The 20,473-nt window shown below is 38.6% G+C and overlaps 1 protein-coding gene across 8 annotated transcripts in view; it reads left to right on the plus strand.

Annotated features, from left to right (window-relative positions):
• The window catches only part of TAB2 (TGF-beta activated kinase 1/MAP3K7 binding protein 2), a 61,144-nt gene that overhangs the window by 23,534 nt on the left and 17,137 nt on the right, over positions 1-20,473 (plus strand). For 6 of the 8 annotated variants that reach the window (XM_040697638.2, XM_419660.6, XM_040697639.2 and 3 more), the window contains exon 2: positions 16,938-17,127. In XM_040697638.2, coding sequence (XP_040553572.1) covers positions 17,026-17,127 — 102 coding nt within the window. In that variant the 5' untranslated portion in view covers positions 16,938-17,025. Of the gene's footprint in view, positions 1-9,006; positions 10,061-16,937; positions 17,128-20,173; positions 20,464-20,473 lie in introns of those variants that run through there. The other 2 variants (XM_046939170.1, XM_040697637.2) reach the window with 2 other exon arrangements.

Raw genomic sequence — 20,473 nt, forward strand, 5'->3', positions numbered from 1 at the left:
CTTCTTTTAGAAAATGTTCCAGATCAATACTGTATTATCAGGGACACTGATGGAGATTGCAACTATGCAAGATTGCTTTGTCTCAAGTCATCTGTTTGAGACTGCAACTCTGGAGCATTCCTACGGTGTGTTTTCACGTGTTTCTTAGAAATGTGGGGGTTGAGTATTGGTTTTGTCAATCTTCACTCTTACGCATCTGTTCTAGTTGTAGAATTGGTTTAGTATGCAATTCCCAAAGGAGGTAATATTCACATCATGCAGTCATAGCAGCCAGAATTGAATCAATGTTAATATATTATACAACTCATAACTCACTATTCAGATTCACCTTTTGGTTTATTCGGGCTTACAGTATCTCTTATTTAAATTCTTAATGAGTCTTGGGTAACAGGTGTGTTTTATGTCAGTCTTTTTCATTGCTCCTCTCAGGTTAGCAGTGACATCTTTGATTTCCAAATAATACTTCCATGATTTTTGTGTACTCGGATCTTCCAGCGTGCCCAACTATCTGCTGGATATGATAAAGGCAGGTGCACCCAAGATACGTTGGGCTCGCACAGCAGTTCATTGCTGCTGAAACATAAAGGATAAGGGTATTGTTTCCAAATTGATAAGTGAGTAGGTCCAGAGAAGAGGCCAGCAAGTATCGTGGCCAGGGCAAAAGGGGTGGTGGAACCACAGTGTCAGAGCAGAATGCAGCACCTCAAGATGGTTGTCCTTTCCTGGTTAAGGTATCTTGTTCTCTGGACCGGTGGTTCTCTAGGAGTTGGCTGACAAACTTAATGTCGATGTCGGAGCTTCGTTGTTTGCATCTACAAGCCCGAGTGGCCTTTGTACATGGCTTAGAAAGGTTTGTGAGTATTTGAGGCATATACCCTTCAGAGAATTTTCTGTGCTTCTTCCCGTGAAACACGGTAGGCTAGATTTGTTCACTCTAAAATTACTTCCAAGAACTGAGAATTGGAAAAGTGAGTTTGACTAGCCATCTTTCATTTGTGCCAGTAGATCTTACCTAAAATATTTCATATTGATATTTTCTTGGAGAGGGAGGCCTTACTAATAGTTTCTTTTTGTAGAACTTGAGATACTGATTTGCATTGGTACCTTGAGATAGATGTCATTACTTGGTTAGCAAAGAACAAGAAAACTATGAATCTTTAGGAATTAATGTTACCTGTGGAGTCTTTATACTGAGTAAGCACAATTCTGATTTTTTTTTTTTTTTTTTTTTTTTTTTTACTTACACACGTTTAGTTTTTAACATAAATCATTGTCTTTGGCAGTCTGAATAAAAAGAGTAGTCCTCCTTCCTTGACACATTATAATCAGTATCATTACTATACTGGGCAGATGATTTACATTACTATATGATGATATACATCGATTATTTTTAGATTATTTTAATTGGTCTGATTGAAAAGATTTGATGTGAGTGCATAAAACAAACAACATGTTTTTTGCATGCACAGTAGGACTTCAGAGTGCTTCCTGAAATGAGTATGTGGAAAGTAGAGCGAATACTTTGGGGTTACTATAAACTTCTTGGATTCTTTGTGGCTTTTTGCGACACATGCATTCACTGCTTGGTGAATGCCAGAGGAGGTGTAATTTGATCACTGAGCCACGATTGGTAAATACTAGTTTTGTGGGGACAGCTTGTTCTGTCCATAGGGAAAAAGCACACTGCCAAAGTCTGAAAGCTTTCTCTTTTATTAGGTTACATATTCTTTTCCTCTGGGCTACCGAATCATAAATATGTGTTATTTGTGACACTAACAGCATTCGTGCTTGCTGTAATTGCTGAAGCGTTTGTTTGGTCAGTAAGTTATCAAACTATACTTGTGTTGAAATCTGGCGAAATAGTTTCTTTGGAAAAGTATGCTTTAATTTTGCAAATTTTGCCTACCATGTGGTTGTCAGTGAAACATTAAGATCTGATGTGATACTCATAGGCTGCTGCTGCTTGGTAACTGTTTGAATACTCTTGGTCTGGTGTCTTTAAGCAGAAGTGTCCATATTCTCCCTTTGGAAGCAGTTTTGGACCTGTGAATGAGAATAAAGTACCTATCTTACTAGATGTACATCTGAAAAACTCTTCCAAAAGCTTTTTCTTTGGAGTCAGATAGTACTTTCTTTTTTTTCTTCCCGTAGAGAGGAACATCAGGGAACAAGGCAAGCGTTAGTATCCTGTGAAATAGTTTTTTCATCTTTGGATCATAGTTCTGAGAACTGCTTTGTCTGGCACCACTTCTGCCAGTCCCAATTACTCCTGTTGGCATAAGCATTTGACTGGCAAAGTGGTGAACAAGGTTGGGAAACTGATCCACGTTAAAATTAACCTAGCCCCCAAAAAATGAGGTTACCAACTGAGTGGGCTAACGTTATTTTGAATAAGCAATTTAACATCTTCATGCAAGTGCTTGCACAAGGGGCAAAATGGAATTACCTTCTCTAGGGTAGAAAGGAGGGATGTAATACTTGAGAGAAAATGAACCTTAGGCTGCCCTAAACTGCATTTGTCCTAACCGTGACACTATGTCTGGTATAAATGTACTTAAATAACACACAAATGACTTCAATGTAGTTCACTAGCCTCTGTTAATGAAACTAACTTGAAATACAGGGAATGGTAGTACTACAGGGTGCTTTTAATTAACTGGTCAATCACTGGTACTGAGTTACAAATGAAAGCCAAGCAAGATGTAAACTTTGTTTACATCTGCACTCAGATGTGAGTGGGAGGATTTGAGTTTTGGTGATGAATACTCAAGTTTTGGATTTTGAATCCAGTGTCTTGAAAAGCTGCACTTATGTACTGGGGAAGATCACAGTGATGACAGTTGTGAAGAATTAGAACAGATCATTTGTTAGCTTTTCTAATGCAATACACTGGCAGCCCAAACGCGAAGGTGTGGGTTGGTATGTAACTTGAGGCAGCTGAATGGATATCTTTTAATGTACATTGTACACAGCTAGTACACTGTACACATCACTGATGTGACCACAACAGACTTGAGAGCCATTGTTACCAATTTTTTGCAGAATGTCAGTGTTGTTCTCTGTCTACTTAAGACGTGGGGAGTTGGAGATGCGTCTCTATGACCTGGGAGAGTCGTCGTTTCACAAGTTAGATTGGCTGCCGTGCTTTCAGATGAGGTCAGCAGAGAGGCAGTGTTGATAGGACTGTTTGCAACACGTCATAGTTGCAAAGTATAGTGTTTTGCCTACTCAGATATAAATTGATGAATGTGCTGGATTATGGTAATAAGAGAAAATCTCTGTGGTTTTGTTCAAATGTGTTAGAATCAAAGTGTATTCATGCTATCTCTGAGGAGTTACTCCATGATGTTGGATGCGCATTTAGTGGTGTGTGTGTGTGTAATTACAGGTCATGTCGCTTAATTGGAATGTTACTCTTCTTTTCCTTTCTATTTTATATATATATAATATATGAATTTTATATATATATATTTATTTGCAAACTTAGTGCTACGTGTAGATGGCTTCAAAAGTAATGCCTCCTGTTCATTTCCATGGAAACTGGGACAGCTACTGAGAGTACAATAACACTATTTGATAGAGAAAATTCTCAGCTACAAAATGCAGTTTTTCAGCGTAGTCACCACCATTAGCTGTGTTTTCACCAGCGATGAGCAAGAGTCTGTGTGCTGCATTCATAGCAATCGTATGGCTGTCTGGGACATGCCTTGTCTTTCACATTGCTGTTAATGCTGCTGAAACACCCCACCTACCACCTCACTGTGTTCACATCCAGTGTTTGGTCTCCAGAAACATATAGCAAGTGTTGATAAGTGTGAGTAGGTGCATTTTTTTTTTTCCGCCTGGAGGAACTCAGTGACACCCCTTTGCTTCATATGTGCTTCCATGTCAGACACCATTCTGTCAGACTGCCCCTCTGCTGCCATCTGTCGCGTGGCAACAACATGTAATGGAATATTGGTGGGAAGGTTCAACCTTTACTGTCAAATCACCAACATTCCTACTGATATTATGGGCCAACATAACAACAGAGGTGGCATTACTTTTGGAGCAGCCCTTGTATTTTATGCAGGTGTCTGTTTCAAGTCTTTACCAAGTTAAGTTGTATTGAATTAAGAAGCCATGAATGTGGACGGTTCTGCAGTAGATGTATCAACTGTTCAGTACAGCACAGCAACTTAAGATAGACATTTAAGGATGGTTCAGTCATACTATAACAGCCAAACTCTAAAAGTAACATCTGTTTTAAGTACATCTTACTTTAATTTCAGATATTCTGTTCTTCATTTATAAATAATACAAAATACTGCAGCTAGATTTTGTTTCCCCTCAATATATGAATGCTGTTTTGAAGGCTCTTATTTAGGTATTCTGTCAGTCTGACCTCTGTTGGCATGTAAAACAGATAGTCAATGTTACCTTTGCTGCAGGAGGAACACGCATTAGAACAATAAAATAAATGAAGGATGCAGAGATCTGGCTCCGGTGTTCTGGGAACATTACAAAGAAAAGAGTCCTCTAAGTCGTAGAGCAGAGGTGGTTGTTCCCTCCAAATAAGTTTTCCAGAGCTAGTATTTTGCTTTCTACAGCTTCTGCTTATGGCAAGAATTAGCCTCATATCTTTTACGTCCCCCTTCACCTTTATAGCTACCCTTATATTTTTCCTCAGTAAGAGAACTGAACTGTCAACATACTTCAGCCTCTCTCTTTAGACAACAAACTCATATTCATTCCTTTTTATTGTCATATAAACATTTGGAATCAAAAAATAAGAGCACATGCTGCAATAAGCCTGTATTTTATTGGACAGTGAAAATACATTTTATATATTGTGTTGACTTTGTAGCTCCTTCCCCTCAGCCTCACACAGACTAAGTCATATTAATAGAGACAACAAGGTTTTCTGGATTAGGGTCTTTGTTTCTTGTACTTGTCAACTGTCTTGCTTTGGCCACGTTGTAGCAACTCGTGTGTCCTGCAGTGAGTCATGGTCTCGGCTGGGGCTGCACCGCTGTAGAAATAAAAAGTTTGACTTAAAAAGTGAAAAAGGGAAACTGAATTGATGACCTCTTTTTGTATCTTCTCCAGGCTTATCAGAGAAACAATAAAATCTCAGAAGAACTCATAAAATCTGAAAAAAGGCCATATGTGATGTGTACCTAAGGGAGGCAAATGGTTTATGTTTTTTTTTCCATGAGCTCAGGTTTTCAGTAGAGGCAGTAATAAAGCTTCATCTTCATCTAAAATATATGTTTGGGATGAGCTTTGTTTCAGAAAATCTTGTTAGTGTATTGTATGCTGTGACAGCATCTTAGGTGTTCATATATAAGCAAGTCATTTCTGTCCTTAGAAAAATACCTTTCTTAAGAGAATATTGAAAAGAAAAAAAAACCATTGTGAAGAAGGATGCAGCATGTAATGTGAATAAGAGCAACTGACCTATTTCATTACTACTAGAATCTTTGTCAGTATTTTTCTAATGTAATTGTAGGCAAATGACTAGCTGTGCAGACCGACTTTAGCAGCAATATTGTCTAGCTGTTGGAAAAAAAGATATTCTGAAGTTGTTATCCAATATATTGCATTTTGGTGCAGTTAAAAGGGTTTTGAAGATGCTTGATTTGGAAGTCACCAACGTGCAGTTGGGAAATAACTTCAAGCATTAAATATTTAAGTGCTGTGGTATTGCTGCTGTTTTTCGTGGTGGCTTTTTGTCTGTTTGTCCCTAAGTCTTGGAGGAGAGGCTGCTTTGTTAATTGAGAACTAGCTCACCTAAAAAGTCTTACGGTCCAATTAACGTTTTTAGTACAGTTATCATTTAATTCATGATGTAAGTAGAAATGTAAAAACAGTGCAAATGTTCTTAAAAGCACTGTACTGCTATTTTGCTACTGATATGACTGTTACTGGTATTTGGTTGATACCTTTTATAATGCCAACACATTTAGGAAAATATAAACAGTCAGTAAGATCTGTACAAATAAGCATAAAGCATCAGTGTAGGCATACAGTGTTGTTTAGGAGGCCAGTTCTTACCTGTTAAATTTCTTACAAACATTTTTGTCTCTTTTTTTTGGTCTCCTACCTTTACCCCTTTTATATCTGCACCTTCAATGACCTAAAACTGTGTAGAACTGAGAGAACAAAAAAATACATTCTGTTTCAAGAACAGTGTTCAGAACAGATACACACTGAAGTATGGAACCCAGTGCATTTATTGAGCCTGCTCATTAGGAAGAGAGATTTAAAAATAAACAAAAAAACCCACTACAGACTCTGCTTCAAACTCACAATGTAACCATTGACTTAAAAAGGAGAATGTAGCCTATAGGACACCAAAGTTCTACCATTTTACTTTCTTTCCCTCCCTAACTTACATTAGCATATTACTGTGAATAGAATAGCTATTCCGAAAACTTTGAGTAAGATTTTGACGTTTTGTATTCATAAGACTGTTTTGTCTCTGTGTGGGGGCAAATATTGAGAGACATGCTTTGGTTCTGAAATAGTGCACCTAAAATGCAGCCATGTCTCTTGATTACCTGATTTGCCTCACTTCTGTGGATGGTTGCTTTAGTATTAGCATGAAACTTGCAAACACCTTGCAAATAGCATCCGAGTCAAAAGCAAAACCACTGTAGAATGGAAGCTCTGAGATTCGTGATGGTGTTGCTGGCTTTGGTATTGAATTGCAGTGGTTAGATATTTGCCTGGGTACCAAGACATTCCAGAGCTTCTTGCTGTGATGATCCAAAATGATTATGATCCAAATGATCCAAAATACATAGAAAAAAATTGAATTGCCTCGCAAGCAGTGACAGTACAGGACAACTGTGCTTGTCCTGTTGAAGTTTATTTGCAAAGGCTTCCCAGTGAATTCTGGAAATGTAACACTGGGATAATTTTGCATTCACCAATTCTAGGTATCTACAAACGAGAAGAAAAGCATTATAAGTGATGCATGTATGTTAGCACTTCAGTCTTTTTAATTCTTTTGTTTTTGAATGGAGAATTGATGGTTCTTTTTGTTTTTGAATTGCCCGGGGCCCCCTGTACAGGAAAGATGTGAAGCTGGTGGAGAGGGTCGAGAGGAAGGCCATGAAGATGATCAGAGGGCTGGAGCACCTCCCCTGCAAAGACAGGCTGAGGGAGCTGGGCTTCTTCAGCCTGGTAGAAGAGAAGGCTGCAAGGAGACCTGATGGCAGCCTTCCAGTATTTAAAAAAGGAATTATAAACAGGAAGGGAATCAACTTTTTACTCAGGTAGATAGTGATAGGACAAGGGAGAATGGTTTTAAATTCAAAGAGGGATGTCAGGGGGAAGATCTTCCCAGAGAGAGTGGTGAGGTGCTGGAACAGGCTGCCCAGAGAGACTCTGGATGCTCCGTCCTGAGAGGTGTTCAGGACCAGGTAGGATGGGGCCCTGGGCAACCTGGTCTAGTATCATATCTGGAGATTGGCAGCCCTGCCTGTGGCAGGGGGGTTGGAACTTGACAATCCTTCGGTCCCTTCCAACCCAATCCATTCTATGATTCTATGGTTCTATGATACAGGAAAAGCACTTCCAGTTAGCAAACCAAAGACGTTGGTTTTTTTAAAAAACTTTTTCATGGATGAATCTGACAGTTATTTCAAGAACACAACAATTAGGTTTAAAGCGTGTCTGACAGTGTTTCCACTGAGAAGGCTGTAATAACAGTATTACATAATTGATAATACATCTTGCTGCACTTGTTTAGAATGAGAGTGGATGTATACTAAGAGCAAACTACGTAAGTGATTAGTGGGAAACTTTTTATGGCAGTGCTGTAGTTAAGGGCTGTCTCTACAAGGGTTGTGTGTTAAGGTGTAAATAAGTAGTTTCGCAAAAGGTGTTGGCTCCTCAGTTGAAACTCAGTAATTATTCTTCATTTGAATATGTCACTGTGGATTTGAGTCTCTTAGTTTTGCTTTTTAAAAAAGCAATTTGAAACTGTTTCCATCTATATTTATTTCTCTGATAAATCATGTGTCTTCTAAAAATAAGTTGTTTATGTATACTTTTGAAGAGAGCTTTACTTTGAGGAAGCCTGAGGTATCACATGTGTGAGAGCTTTGGAGGGCTAGAAGCATTGTGCTTGTTGTCTGGGCTTCCTTCCACGTGGTGATGTCCTTTGGTAGCTCCCCTGATAGTAATCATGTGCCTCTGTCTCTTCAAAAGTGGTTCACAAATAAGTTTGCATTTGGTCTTGTTTCATTTTTAAACTGGGGAAATAAAGAGTATTAGGAAAGATCCAGGGCTGTGGCCTCCTAGAGAGCACAACTCTTGTTTCATCAGATGTCCTTGCCATTTAGCAAAATAATCTTAAAGGAAATATTGTGAGTTTAGTGAGTGTAAGCTGAATCTGACCTAGTAAGATACTACTGTGGGACTAAGGACTAGTGAGACTCATTGAGGTTCACAGCTTTAAAGCAGCCAGTCATGCTGGACTACAGCTTTTGGTGGTAGAGCCAGAAACTTGTAAACTGTGTTGCTCCAGGTATAGCTGGAGTGTGATTTTGTGATATTGATAGTTGGGAGATGTTGAGATGGGCTTCTGTGTACTTGCCCTGCAGGGTAGTGCCTTCTGGACCAGAATCGACTGTTGTAGAGGCTCCTGAAGCTATTGAATGAATTTGTCATTCACCTCCATTTTATTGCAGCTGTTAGCAGTAGGTTACTGGCAAGTTTGCCAAATATCTACAGTGTTTTAGGGGACATGTTGGTCAAGGAAAACTTGGATCTGATTTGTACTGAAGTCAGACATAAAAACAAAAAAAATATTTTACAGACTCTTCCGAAGCCAGCTCCCTTTGGTGCTGTTCCCTGTGTAGAGTAGTGACTTAAAATTTATGAAAGCTAGAATATAGAAGTAAACCAACTTACATTTTCAGGTGCTTCTTACCCTATGTGTACATGCTGGTTGTGGTCACAGTAACAACAGGCTTCCATCACAAGGTTGACAATTTTTATTCTTAGGGTTATGAAGGAGGGAAAGCATGGATGGGAATGAGGAGTATCAATAAGTGACTCAAATTCCATTATGCGGTCTTGTGTTATGCAGCAGGCTGGGTGATGCTCACAGGTGCTACATTCAGAACTGTTGTTACAATTCAATACAGAGATTTTGTATTTATGGTGTTTACCTGAAATGATTGACCTGGTGTTTAGCAGCAGCCAGAAAAGCCTGCAGAGATTCTTTACATTGGGTTCTATGACCTGGCTATCTGAGGGAGGATATATTGGTGTTGCAGAAGGTGGGCAGAAGATGTAAAAAAGAGAAGGCAACTTTTGCCTTGCAAAGGGAGACTTTTAGAAGTCCAGTTTACTGGTTTGGAGAAGGGAAGGAGCATAAAAGAATTTATGAATGAAGCTTGCAAATTTCACAAAGGCACTGTATGCAGAACTAAGTCCAGCAACGTTAGGACTCTGTGGCACTAAAAACTTACAGGACAGAAGACTTTTGTTTGCTTTTGTTTGGTTGCTGTTGTTTGTTTTTTAATGTTTGTAAGCACTGAGTAGTAAGATCTGGAATTTTTTGCCACAAGATATTGTGGAGGCAGAGAAATCTCAGCAAGTTAAAAAGCCTGTTGGATAAATACAAGTCAACAGGTCTGTAAGGGCAGTAGACAGGGATCTGTTCTAATCTCCTTAACCAAACATCTGTATATACTTAAAGAATGTGAGAGGAATGTACTACAGAATGGCTCAGGCTCATGTGCCCTTCCTGTTTTTTGTTGCTGCTGTTGGAGACAGCACTGGGCTAAAAGGGCCGTTTGTCTGACTCATGGGAATATTTCTTACTGTGTTAAGTGTACGCTTTGGTCAGAGAATCTGTAAGAGACTGACTGTAGCATCTAGTTGCATTTTAAACTCGTTGTTTAAAAATATCAGCTCATTTTAGGAAGCTTTTAATTTTTTTCTTTCTCCGGCATCAGTCAGATCAACCTAGTCGAGCAAGTTGGAGAGAAAAACAGGCTTAGTTAAACAAATGTTGCTGGCATGTAGACTTCCACTCTTCTTGAACTACTCTTAAATAAAGGTTGGTCACAGAAGTGTATGTTTTCCTGCTTCTTTCTCTGAAATCTCAGAGCAGTTGCATTAGAAATAATGCTCTAAGATAGAACTCTTCCAAGTTTGGTCACATAGAATAGATCTTTCAAAGGAACATATTATTTCTTCGAAATGTTGCAAGTTTTTTCCATCTTCCCCATGCTCATCATTATTTGGTACAAGTTTTTTACCTAATATAATCACATGCTGTATTTGGGGGTGAACACTTAGTCATGCTATATTTGTAATTCTCATTTTTTGGTTTTGTGATCATGTGACCCAATCAGTTTTGTGGCCTTTCTCTTAATTCTTGTTTGCCTGAAGAGATTGATTTAAAAAATTGAATAAGAAATATCACTGTGTTGTAGATTGAGCATAGGGGCAGAAACAGTACTTTTGATAAGCTGATACTTTTGTTCTTTGTTTAGGAACTGGATGGCAAGATGTGGAAGACAACTTTTTTTTCCTATTTTTGATAGGAAGAATTATTTATCTATTTAAGTAGAGATGCTGCAGGCATTGTTGAGATGGCTTTAAAATAGCCTTAGGAAGGCTGAGCGATGTGTTGTAAAAAAATTGAATTTGCTGCTTTTCTACCATTTGGTTTCTACTGTTTCTTTAAAAATACTCAAAGTATTAATGATATTACTGTAAGCTCTGATGTTTTTCTGTTGTTTTCTGTTGTTTCATTTAATCCCCTTTGCAGAGTGAATATGGGAGTCTTCGGGGTAATGTTTTTGTTTCAGAATTTTTTCCCTACTCACTGTTTCTCAAGTTCAAGAAAAAAACGTCTGCACTTCTTGACTGTGTGTTGGCATTCAGAAGAAGTGTATTGTGGTTACGTTGGGGGAAACAATTACTTCACTATTTCATACAGTTAGATTTCTAAATCTTTTTTGTACTGTTGCATCTCAAAGATTCATTTTGTTTTGGCACTTCTCTATTTGGATTTTGCTTGCTCATCAATCCCAATGCAAGTTGTCAGTTTTGTAGTTAAAACTGTAGCCTTTGCTACAGCAAGGAACCTGTTCCTTTAATGTGAGTTGGCCTTAAGTACAGTGATTTCCATTGATTTTTTTTTTAGTTTGTTTTTTTTTCTCCTTATTTTTAAGCACGTGTGGCAGGAATTTCTAGTCTTATATTTGAGAAGGACTTTCAAGTGCAGATGAGGAAAAATAAGAAAGGAGAAATAGGTGTGGGAGTTGTTATGGTGGAGGTTGAGGAGGCGAGTTGCAAGAGGCAAATGTGGCACTTGATCTGTGAATTTTTTGCTTGTTTTTGTTTGTTTGTTTGTTTAGGCAGTGAAAATAGAGAAATAGACTTCTAGCTTAATTGTAGGGGGAGGTATTGACACATAGCAAATATAAACTGGTGATTAACTTGTAATGGTCATTACTGCCGGAGAACCCATTTAGGGATGTTTTGTGGGTAGAGATTGATAAGCATCTGATGTGATCACTGGTTCTAAGTGTAGACCAGAGACATTTCTGCTTTCTTGAAAGAAAGCTTAAAGAAATAATATTGATATCTCTATGTGCTCTACTGGGTGGGGCTTTGAGCAACCTGGTCTGGAGGAAGATATCCCTGCCTATAGCAGGCGCTTTGAAACTAGGTGATCTTAAAGGTCCTTCCAACCCAGACTATTCTAGGATAATTGAAGCTGTTTGGTGTAAGGGAGTCTGTGCTGGAAGATGACCTGATTAGTCTGCAGTTAAGTTAAACCATCAACTTGGAGTATTGTGTCAGAATTGGGATCTGGCTGAAAAGAAGGGACGGCTGGTTTTTTGATATTTATTTTTGACTTGGTACTCAGATAAAAAGTAGCTAAACGTGTGGAGAAGGTACTGCTCAAGAAAGCATGACAGTCGAGGGTGGGGAAAAAAAAGTTTTCCTTTTTTGAGGTATTCATTGTTCAGCTACCCAATTTGGAGGATTCAGGGGACTATTTGGTATTGATGAAGGAACTGAAGATAAGTGTAGAGAGCTCTTTTTCCTTTATTATCATTTTTGTAATTGCATTTGTTTCTGCAGTCTTTCTGTACCTCTTGGATCCGTGAAAAGAAAGCCAGGAGGCCCTTGGCTGCTGTCTCAACAGGCACTTTAGCAACCTCTACTGGCCTCAAACTGCAACTTGTTGCGTCTCATTTGCTGTTGTTAGGGCAGTATTTTGTGTGCAACATCTATAATCTGCATCCTTGGTTGCTCTGAAAGTAATGCTTCCCATTTATTTCCGTAGAAACTGCAACAGATACAAAGAGCACAATAACACTATTTGGTAGAGAAAATTCTCAGCTACAAAACAGTCTTTCAATACAGTCACCACCATTAGCTATGCATTTTCACCAGCTGTTAACAAGAGCCTGCATGCCACTCTTGTTTAAAAAATAAAAATAGAAAAATTGTACCAGCAGAGGTGATCCACTGTTGCCGTCATCAATGCTGAAATGCACCACTCATCACCTCAGAGCTCACATCCACTGTTTGGTCTCCAGAAATGTTCGGCAAATGTCAGTGAATGTCAATGGGTGCCACTTTTTCTACGTTCAGCAGCACACCTTTGCTTTGTACACGCTTCCATATCAGGCAGTTTTGTCAGGCTGCCCCTCTGCTGCCATCTGTCACATGACAACAAAATGTAATGAGATACTGATGGGAAGGTTCAACCTCTACTGTCATACCACCATCTGCCTCTGACGTTATGAGATATTATGGGCCAGTATAATAGAATAGGAGGCATTACTTGCAGAGCAGCCCTTGTTCAAGGAAGTGTACTCTTGTTCTTGCATTTGTAGCAGTCTCAGTAAATATTTACAAAAAGGTTCCTAAAATAAACTGTTAGGTGAAATATGTTTCTAGCATTCTTAGCTAAACAGCACAATGTGATTTAGAGCAATTCATGTGCAGTGCAGATCACATGATAAGATGAAAGCTACAGGAATGCACACCAATATACAAATGGGCTTTAGTGTCATTTTAGCAGCACGTATATGAACTGAGCACTGTGTGTGCCTTTTCCCATGCTGCACATGGGAGGGGGGAAGGAAGAGGAACTCTCTAGTACTTGGGCTAGTGTAGAAAGACTCTTTTCTGATTTCATTTATTGCCATTCTTACTTGTTTTTAACCAAGCTGATTGTAATGTTCCTTTATTATAGCTTGTCTCCATAGTAGTTCACAGTGAAAGCCTGGCATTCTTCTGGTTTAAAAAAAAATACTTTTTCTTTTTTAGATTAGATATTTGTGTCTCTCTGCCCAAGATGATTTCCCTCAACTATGTAAACCAAAATTTGCTGCCTCCATTTGCTTTGGAACAGTTACTTTTCAAATGCATGGATCGAGTTGAGCAAAACAAAATATTTTATTGCCCCCTGTTAGTTTCTGAGGTCCCTTCGATGTATCTAACAGTCTAAGATATGGCCACAGCTAGTTCAGGTGTATCCATGCTACGTTTAAGTTATGGATCCTGGAAACTGAGAGCAGCTGCCACGGGGTACCTTGGATAGCAGTGTGCTTCGGTATTTCTGTCCCCTTGAGATGGTACTGCTGGGGTACAGAGAATAAATTTCTGCAGGATTAGTGCAAGTATGTCTGTTTTGGCTGAGCTCTTGTCATACTGTGCTTGTCACCATTGGAAGCGTGCTGCTTCTGGTTTACGTGCATAGGACTTTCTCCCAGATCTTTGTATTGATCACCTCTGTCCGCATGAGATTTTGAGTTGTATGGATCTGAATGAAACCAAATTTAGCTCCTGAAGAGCTAGGCTGCTCTGTGTCCATTATTAAAGTGCATGAAGAGAAGGGAAGCTGAACTTGAATAGCCAGATAAGCAGAATGTGTGTTCTGGGAAAGAATTACGTAAGCTGAATTTCTACCTGTAGCAGTCCTGGCTGATACTTGTTGTGTGTTAAGGCTATTTGAAGTTGTGGTGTTGTTTTCAATGGTAGAATATTACTTTGTAATGTACACTAAAAATTGTGGGTAGGTCTATGGTCTTTGTTTTATCAAAGCATCTCTGAGTATTCTAACAAAAATTCCCGTTTTTTCCTGTACTTTTAATTAAATGTGTATTACAATTCCATCGTAGAGAATGGGATTTATAAGACTGAAATTATGAGCAGATGTTAAATGGAATATTCGTAGGACCTTTAGTCTTCTCTTTCATTAGCTAACAAGCTTTTATTCCATATGTATATGTGTGTATGCATATATCTGCAGACTCATAAAAGTAACATGTATTTTGATTTTTACTTTTTTTCTTCCTCAGAGAAAAATCTTGACTTGCTGGCAGACAGTTGAAAAGCATTGCTATTTTCGATCCTGTTGATGTGATTGGAAGTGTTCTGGCTTATTACCAATTGACTGGTAATTTTATCAGTTCAGACCACCAAAAACACAACAGAGTTGAAGAAATCTTATAATGGAGTAATTCAGGCCCTACGTCCTGGAAGGCATTCTGCCTGTCTTGTGATTCATGCTGGAAATCATGTGCTTCATGCTTTGTCATCAGTTCTTTGCAGGTTTACTCCATCTTTTCAGTCTCAAGAAAAGCTGTGACATTGCAGTGATTACACTTGAATCACAAGTAGTGTTAATGCTCTAGAAAATGACTAGAGAACTGGCTCCCTAGTAGTATCCTTTTAGGAAACAGAGGTACTGGAAAAACAAGCATGTAGACTCATTTGCAGAGACAGTGTGCTGGTGGGGTTGCTGACAAGACTTTGACAAGACGTTGCTGACAAGAGTTGCCAGGATCCAGGGAGCCTTTAGAGGTGCCTGCTAGGGCTGTGCTCTGAGTGCTTAAGCAGGAGTTAGTGCTTCTTGTGGGCAGGGAGGAAAGTCTTGTGCTCAGATGAAGGGGGAGAAGGAAGGGGAGCTCCACAGGAAATGCAGATATGAGTGAGAGAGGAGTGTTTGCTGTGTTTAAGGATTCAGTAATATGTTTTAATTTTTCTCAATAGTTACTACTCTGTTTTGGTTTTTTTTCCTCTGGGCTCAGCAATACTGAGGAGATAATACTCAGCAATACCCTCAAAATACTGGTACTGCTTCAGAAAAGCTAGTAAAAAATCCCATATTAACATTTGGCTCAAAGGTTGTTGTAGACAAAACTAGATGTAAGTGAATAGATGAGGAGACTGTTGTGGATCTTACGGTATTTTAAATCTTGAATTGAATTGCCTTTGTCTCTGAAAATAAAGACATCGAGCGCATTGCAGTGGGAGAAGGTCCTCATTGCATTTATTGTTCGTAGACACTGATTATAGTAAAGACAAATAAGAAATGCTCCCATCTTAATTGTAAAAGAAACTTACATGGTCTTTGAATTTAGCCTAATACTCTCTAGTGAAGAAACGGCAGAGTGGAAATCAAATGAGGCCATAGCATAGGTTAGATAATTGGTCTAAAGTAGTACTTGTGGAAAATCCTAGAAGAATCTGTAGTGCAAATTACTAAGGAGGCACTGCAGGAAGGGACATACCTCTGGCCAATGTTTAATGAGCAAAAAGAATCATAGAGTCACAAAGCGGCTTTGGCTAGAAGCGACCCTCCCCTGCTGTTGAAGGGTTACTGGTCTGTCAATTACCCAGGAGTGTTATATATTCTGAATATAGATATATTCGGATATATATATATCCGAAACCAAACAAACCTTAAATATTGTGAAATCAACAGCAAAATTACTTGTGGATTTTTAGTGTGGTCTTTGCTTTGTGAGAACTTCTTTATTTTGATTTGTCTTAAATCATTTCTTTAGCCATGTGTGAAATGCTTTTAACAAAAAGTTTAAAGGAAGAAGCAACAATTCAAATGTTTCCAAGCCAGTTTAATTTTTTAGAGTATTTCTCATGGGGGGATAGAAAGTTGTTGCCTGTAGCAGTGTATGCATTGCATAGGGAGATAGCTGGTGTAGTGTTCACCTGAGAAGGCTAAGGCAGCAGTAGGGTAATGGTGCATGTTGAATGTGAGGCATGATAGGGGGAAAAAAGAGAAAAGCAGGCAGAGAAGTGAAGGAAAAAGTGAATATATTGATGTACATCTTCGGTGGTTTGTTAACTTGCCAAGTAAATGAATGTTGGAGCTGACTACTATGTGTGAACGAATATTACAGATGGATATGACTATAAGAAAACAATGGAGTTACCGTTCCCTTGCTTAACTCTACATTCTTCCAAACTTAATTGCTGGAAACTGTTCTTGGTAAAAGCATGTGGGATGCTGTAAGCTCAGGACAGATATCTTGTACAAGTGTGACTGGCTGATTATGCTATATTCTTATAATTTCCTCTTTTAAAAAAGAAACAAAATTAGTTGAAGAAATAAGTTGTTACGGGTTGTTTCCTTCTAGTCGTCATCTCTGAAGTGCATTAGGTGAAAACTAATAGGCTATTGCTAATAAATACTGAAACTTATGAAACACTGAACTTCTAGGCCCAATTTTCTGTGATGAGCAGTAACTGTGAAAATGTAACTAATTACATGCAAAAGCTAAACTAATGCTTTCTCCCTTTTTTGATGTAAACTTTTTTGCATGTATTTATGTTTTAAAGAAATAAAAATGCTGGTCCTAAACAATGAATTTTAATATTTTGATATATATATATATATATATATATTTTTTTTTTTTTTTAATTAAAAAAAAAAGGAAATTGATCAGATGTGCCTTTACATGAGCAGTTTTCAAGGTTGTGAGAGTCTGAATGGCAATTTGTTAGCCAGACATGATGTGGAAAAATGCTGACATAAAATGCAGATTTCGATTTAAGAACTGAAGAGGATTTTTGTGGGGTTTTTCTTCAGGTTTTGTTTTGTTTAATGTTTTAACATCAGTAGTGCCTGCAGTGTCTTAAATTTTTCCTTCTTCTTTCAGAAAATGCTGGGTCAGAAGAGATGAGTACTCCCTTTACTAAGGCCTAAAACTGCCTGTTGAAAAACAATCCTGACCAGGCAATATACGAATGGCCCAAGGAAGCCAGCAAATTGATATTCGGGTTTTACATGACCTGCGACAGAAGTTTCCTGAGGTACCTGAAGGTGTTGTATCCAGATGCATGTTACAGGTCAGTGTTCCGTTAGTAACTGTATGAGTAATTGGTTATGCTTATTTCAAATGTGAACTAATCGTATCAGTGTCTGTATCGAAAGTAGGTTGTTCTTCTTTCTATTTTCTTCTTGGAATGAGACAAACATATGCAGCCAATTTGTTTATTCTACATAGCAAGCTGTGTTGGATTGGCTTCTCTCCTCTGAGTAGTTGAGGTTGACCCTAAGTAAACCATCCTGTGAAGCGTTGTGCGTGGAGGCTGCAGTCTTGATGATGAGTATATTCATTGCCTTTTGGCCATCTCATGAGCCTAAGTTAAATTGTGGCCAAAAGAGAGATATGGTGTCCAGCAGGCACTTTTTAAGACAGTGCTGTGCTTTTTTGTTTGTTTGTTTGTATGCTTTGAGCATCAAAGCAAGTACAGAAGCAGTTTTGCCTCCTTGATCTCCATCAGACTTTGATCTCATTACTGGGCACTTGCCTGCTCCACTGTTTTTCCCGTCCCAGCTCACCTGGCCTGCAGAGCTGGTTCTGGTGGCCTTACATGTGTTCTACAGCAGGGAGCCTTAGAGCATAGTAATTCCCACACACCTGAGTCCTTTGTCTTGGTAGTATTAGCCTGAGTCAGGTAGGGAGTCAGCCTAGCGTTGGCTTTGCGACGCCTGGGCAGATGTGATGTGCTGATGTGTTTCTACCCAGTTCTCAGGGCTTTGGCTGCCAGGTGGCCTTAGTTTGTTTTATTGTGGCCTTGGAATCCTTGCTGCTAATCTGTGGATTCCTTTTGGTCTCAGAAATAATAAAGAATTTATCTGATGCTACTGTTAATGCAATGGCTGTAATTTGCAATGGCATCAGCTATTTCCTCTAGTGACAGTGTCAGAACACTCATACGCCCATATTTTATATCACTTCTGCTCTATAACATCACATTAGTTACTTTCGAAGGTGGTTTATTATGCCTGTCCAAAGCTTGTGGATGCATGACACAAGGGCACTGAATGCCTACAGCTAACAAATTCTATTAGGCTTACTTAACTGTGTTGCTTGAATGCGTTTGCTTTGCATTTTCTTGTGATCCCAAAGTATCCGTGCTGTTTGGATTTCACCATTATCTAAAGTATTCAGCCTTTGAGTACTCCGGATAATAGAGGATTGTGTGAATACTCACATTGATCAACAGCGTATGAAATTTGATTGGGAAAAAGATAGGCAGTATGTTCCCTGAAGCTGGTTGTCCCTGGACTATGGCTATGACATGTCTTTGATGATAGTGTTATGCTGTGAAGAATACTGATTGTTTTATTTTTATATGTATTTTAATATATAAAATACATGTGTCCATACTTACATTTGACATATATATAGTCAACATACATGCATCCAAATAGTGCTATGCCTGTTGTGCTGTTGGAAGTGTGATTGTGCCAGTATAATGTTTGAATTTTCAAGGCATGATCATAACTCTACATTTATAATAGAGTGAGAATTTGTGAAAATGGCACTTCTTGAGAGAATTGTTTTTGATTTGAAAGTGGACTTGTGAGGTTTCAAGCTTTCCCCAATCCTTTCTCCTTAGTTATTTAGCTGTAGGGAAAATTGAACCAGACAATAGACTGCTTGTATTTGTTCTCGGGGTAGTTTACTGCTATTTTTTATATTAGCTCTCCACAGAATTAATGTAACTTTTATAATACAGTTACAGTTTTGTTCTTTAAATGAGAGAGTTGCTTATTGGGTAAGGTCAGTGAAGTAAGAGTGAATGCAAGAGTCGTCACCTTTTGGATGTTCGGTTCTTGGTTCTTTAAAAGATAGCACGTGGCTCTTCAAAACTCAGCAGTGTTTGAATACTACTAAATACAGTGGATTTGTTTTTTATATAAAAAGAAGTCTTAAAACTGTGAAGAGAAGATATTGTGCATCCTGTACTTTGATAGAGATATGGAATGAGAGTTTGGATTTTGAGGGAATTTTTTTAGGTTAGCTTTTGTAAGTGTGTTTAAAGGAGAAAAGAAAATTATATAGGGTAACTAATGTTCCATATGTACAATATTATTACAGTAATTCAGTACACCCTGAAGCTACTTATGATAGTGTTGTTAGTAGGTTGTGCAAGGCTGAGATTTTCTGAGACAAATCCTCTCAGTTTGGTGTTTGAAATCTCATGAGCTCTGGTTTCTCTGAATCAGCTTCTGGCTACGCTACTCTAAGATGGACTGCTCTAAAAAATAATAATAATATAACTTTTTCAAACTGAGAAATTGTGTACTTGAGCTGGTGGTAAAGATTGGACAGTGGGGTTTGACAGTACTTGCACATGTATTTGTAGTGCTTCTGGAACAGTGTCTGCATACCAACTAGTGTCCTGTAGTAACTGAGCATGGTAGAATTAATTTCTGGTAGGTGTAATAACTGTAGCTTAGTTCAGAGCTATAACTAGTAATGTACTGTACTATATAAGAAGTGCTGTGATTTGCCTTGCCCGCGCAGTATGTGTCAGAGTGAAGCTATTTTTACAACAGGAAGTATAAAATATCACAGGAGGGAACCTGAAAGAGTTGAAGCACTTATGCACTTCATAGTGATTGTGACAAAAGGTTTTTATCACAACCAAGGCTTCTTAAGGTTGCTATGAATTGTGCAGGAAAACTGTACAGATAACTCAATGCTGTTCTTTTGCCCAGTGTTAAAATATCCAAGTGATACCCAGTATCTTGAAACCAGAGGACCACCAAAAGCTAACAGATGAAAAGGAAACCTGTATCATCTAGGGAACTGATGATCTTATTGCTTTCTGGGGCTGACTGCATTGAGTGTTCCAGAAGAGTTTTGCATTCTTCCATTCTTCCTGGCAAGCAAGTTTCCTGCATTCAAGCCTCCCCTTCTTCTCATTCAAAGGGATTGCCACAGCTTCCCCTTTCCATGGACATTGTTCTTTTTGGTTCTTTTTTTTTTGTGTCTGGGGCATTTTATGCCCCACCTGCGCCTCAAGTCTACGTCCTCTCCTTGCTTCCTCATTTCCCTCCAACATTCTTATTCTTTCTTTTTTTTTCTTTCTCTTTCAGGGTGCCAACATTATAAACTCAATTGGGACATGGGCAGAGCTAAGATGAGGGGCATTGTTTTGCTGGAATATGCTCAATTCTGCCATCAACCGGTTCTCTGATCTATAAAGAACTAGAAGCGGTTGAAACTCTGCCTCTGCCAGCCAGAAGATGCCAGGGGTTCCATGTGCCCCCGTTTCCCCCTTGAGTTCTCCAATTTGCTCGTTGACATCACTGAAATTTTGGAACTGATTGGATGTGGTCTTAAAAAAAAACAAAAATTGTCCAAAGAAAATGCATTCAAGTTGAATGTAAGGGCCT

This window comes from Gallus gallus, chromosome 3, assembly GCF_016699485.2.
Source record: "Gallus gallus isolate bGalGal1 chromosome 3, bGalGal1.mat.broiler.GRCg7b, whole genome shotgun sequence".
Lineage (NCBI taxonomy): Eukaryota > Metazoa > Chordata > Aves > Galliformes > Phasianidae > Gallus > Gallus gallus.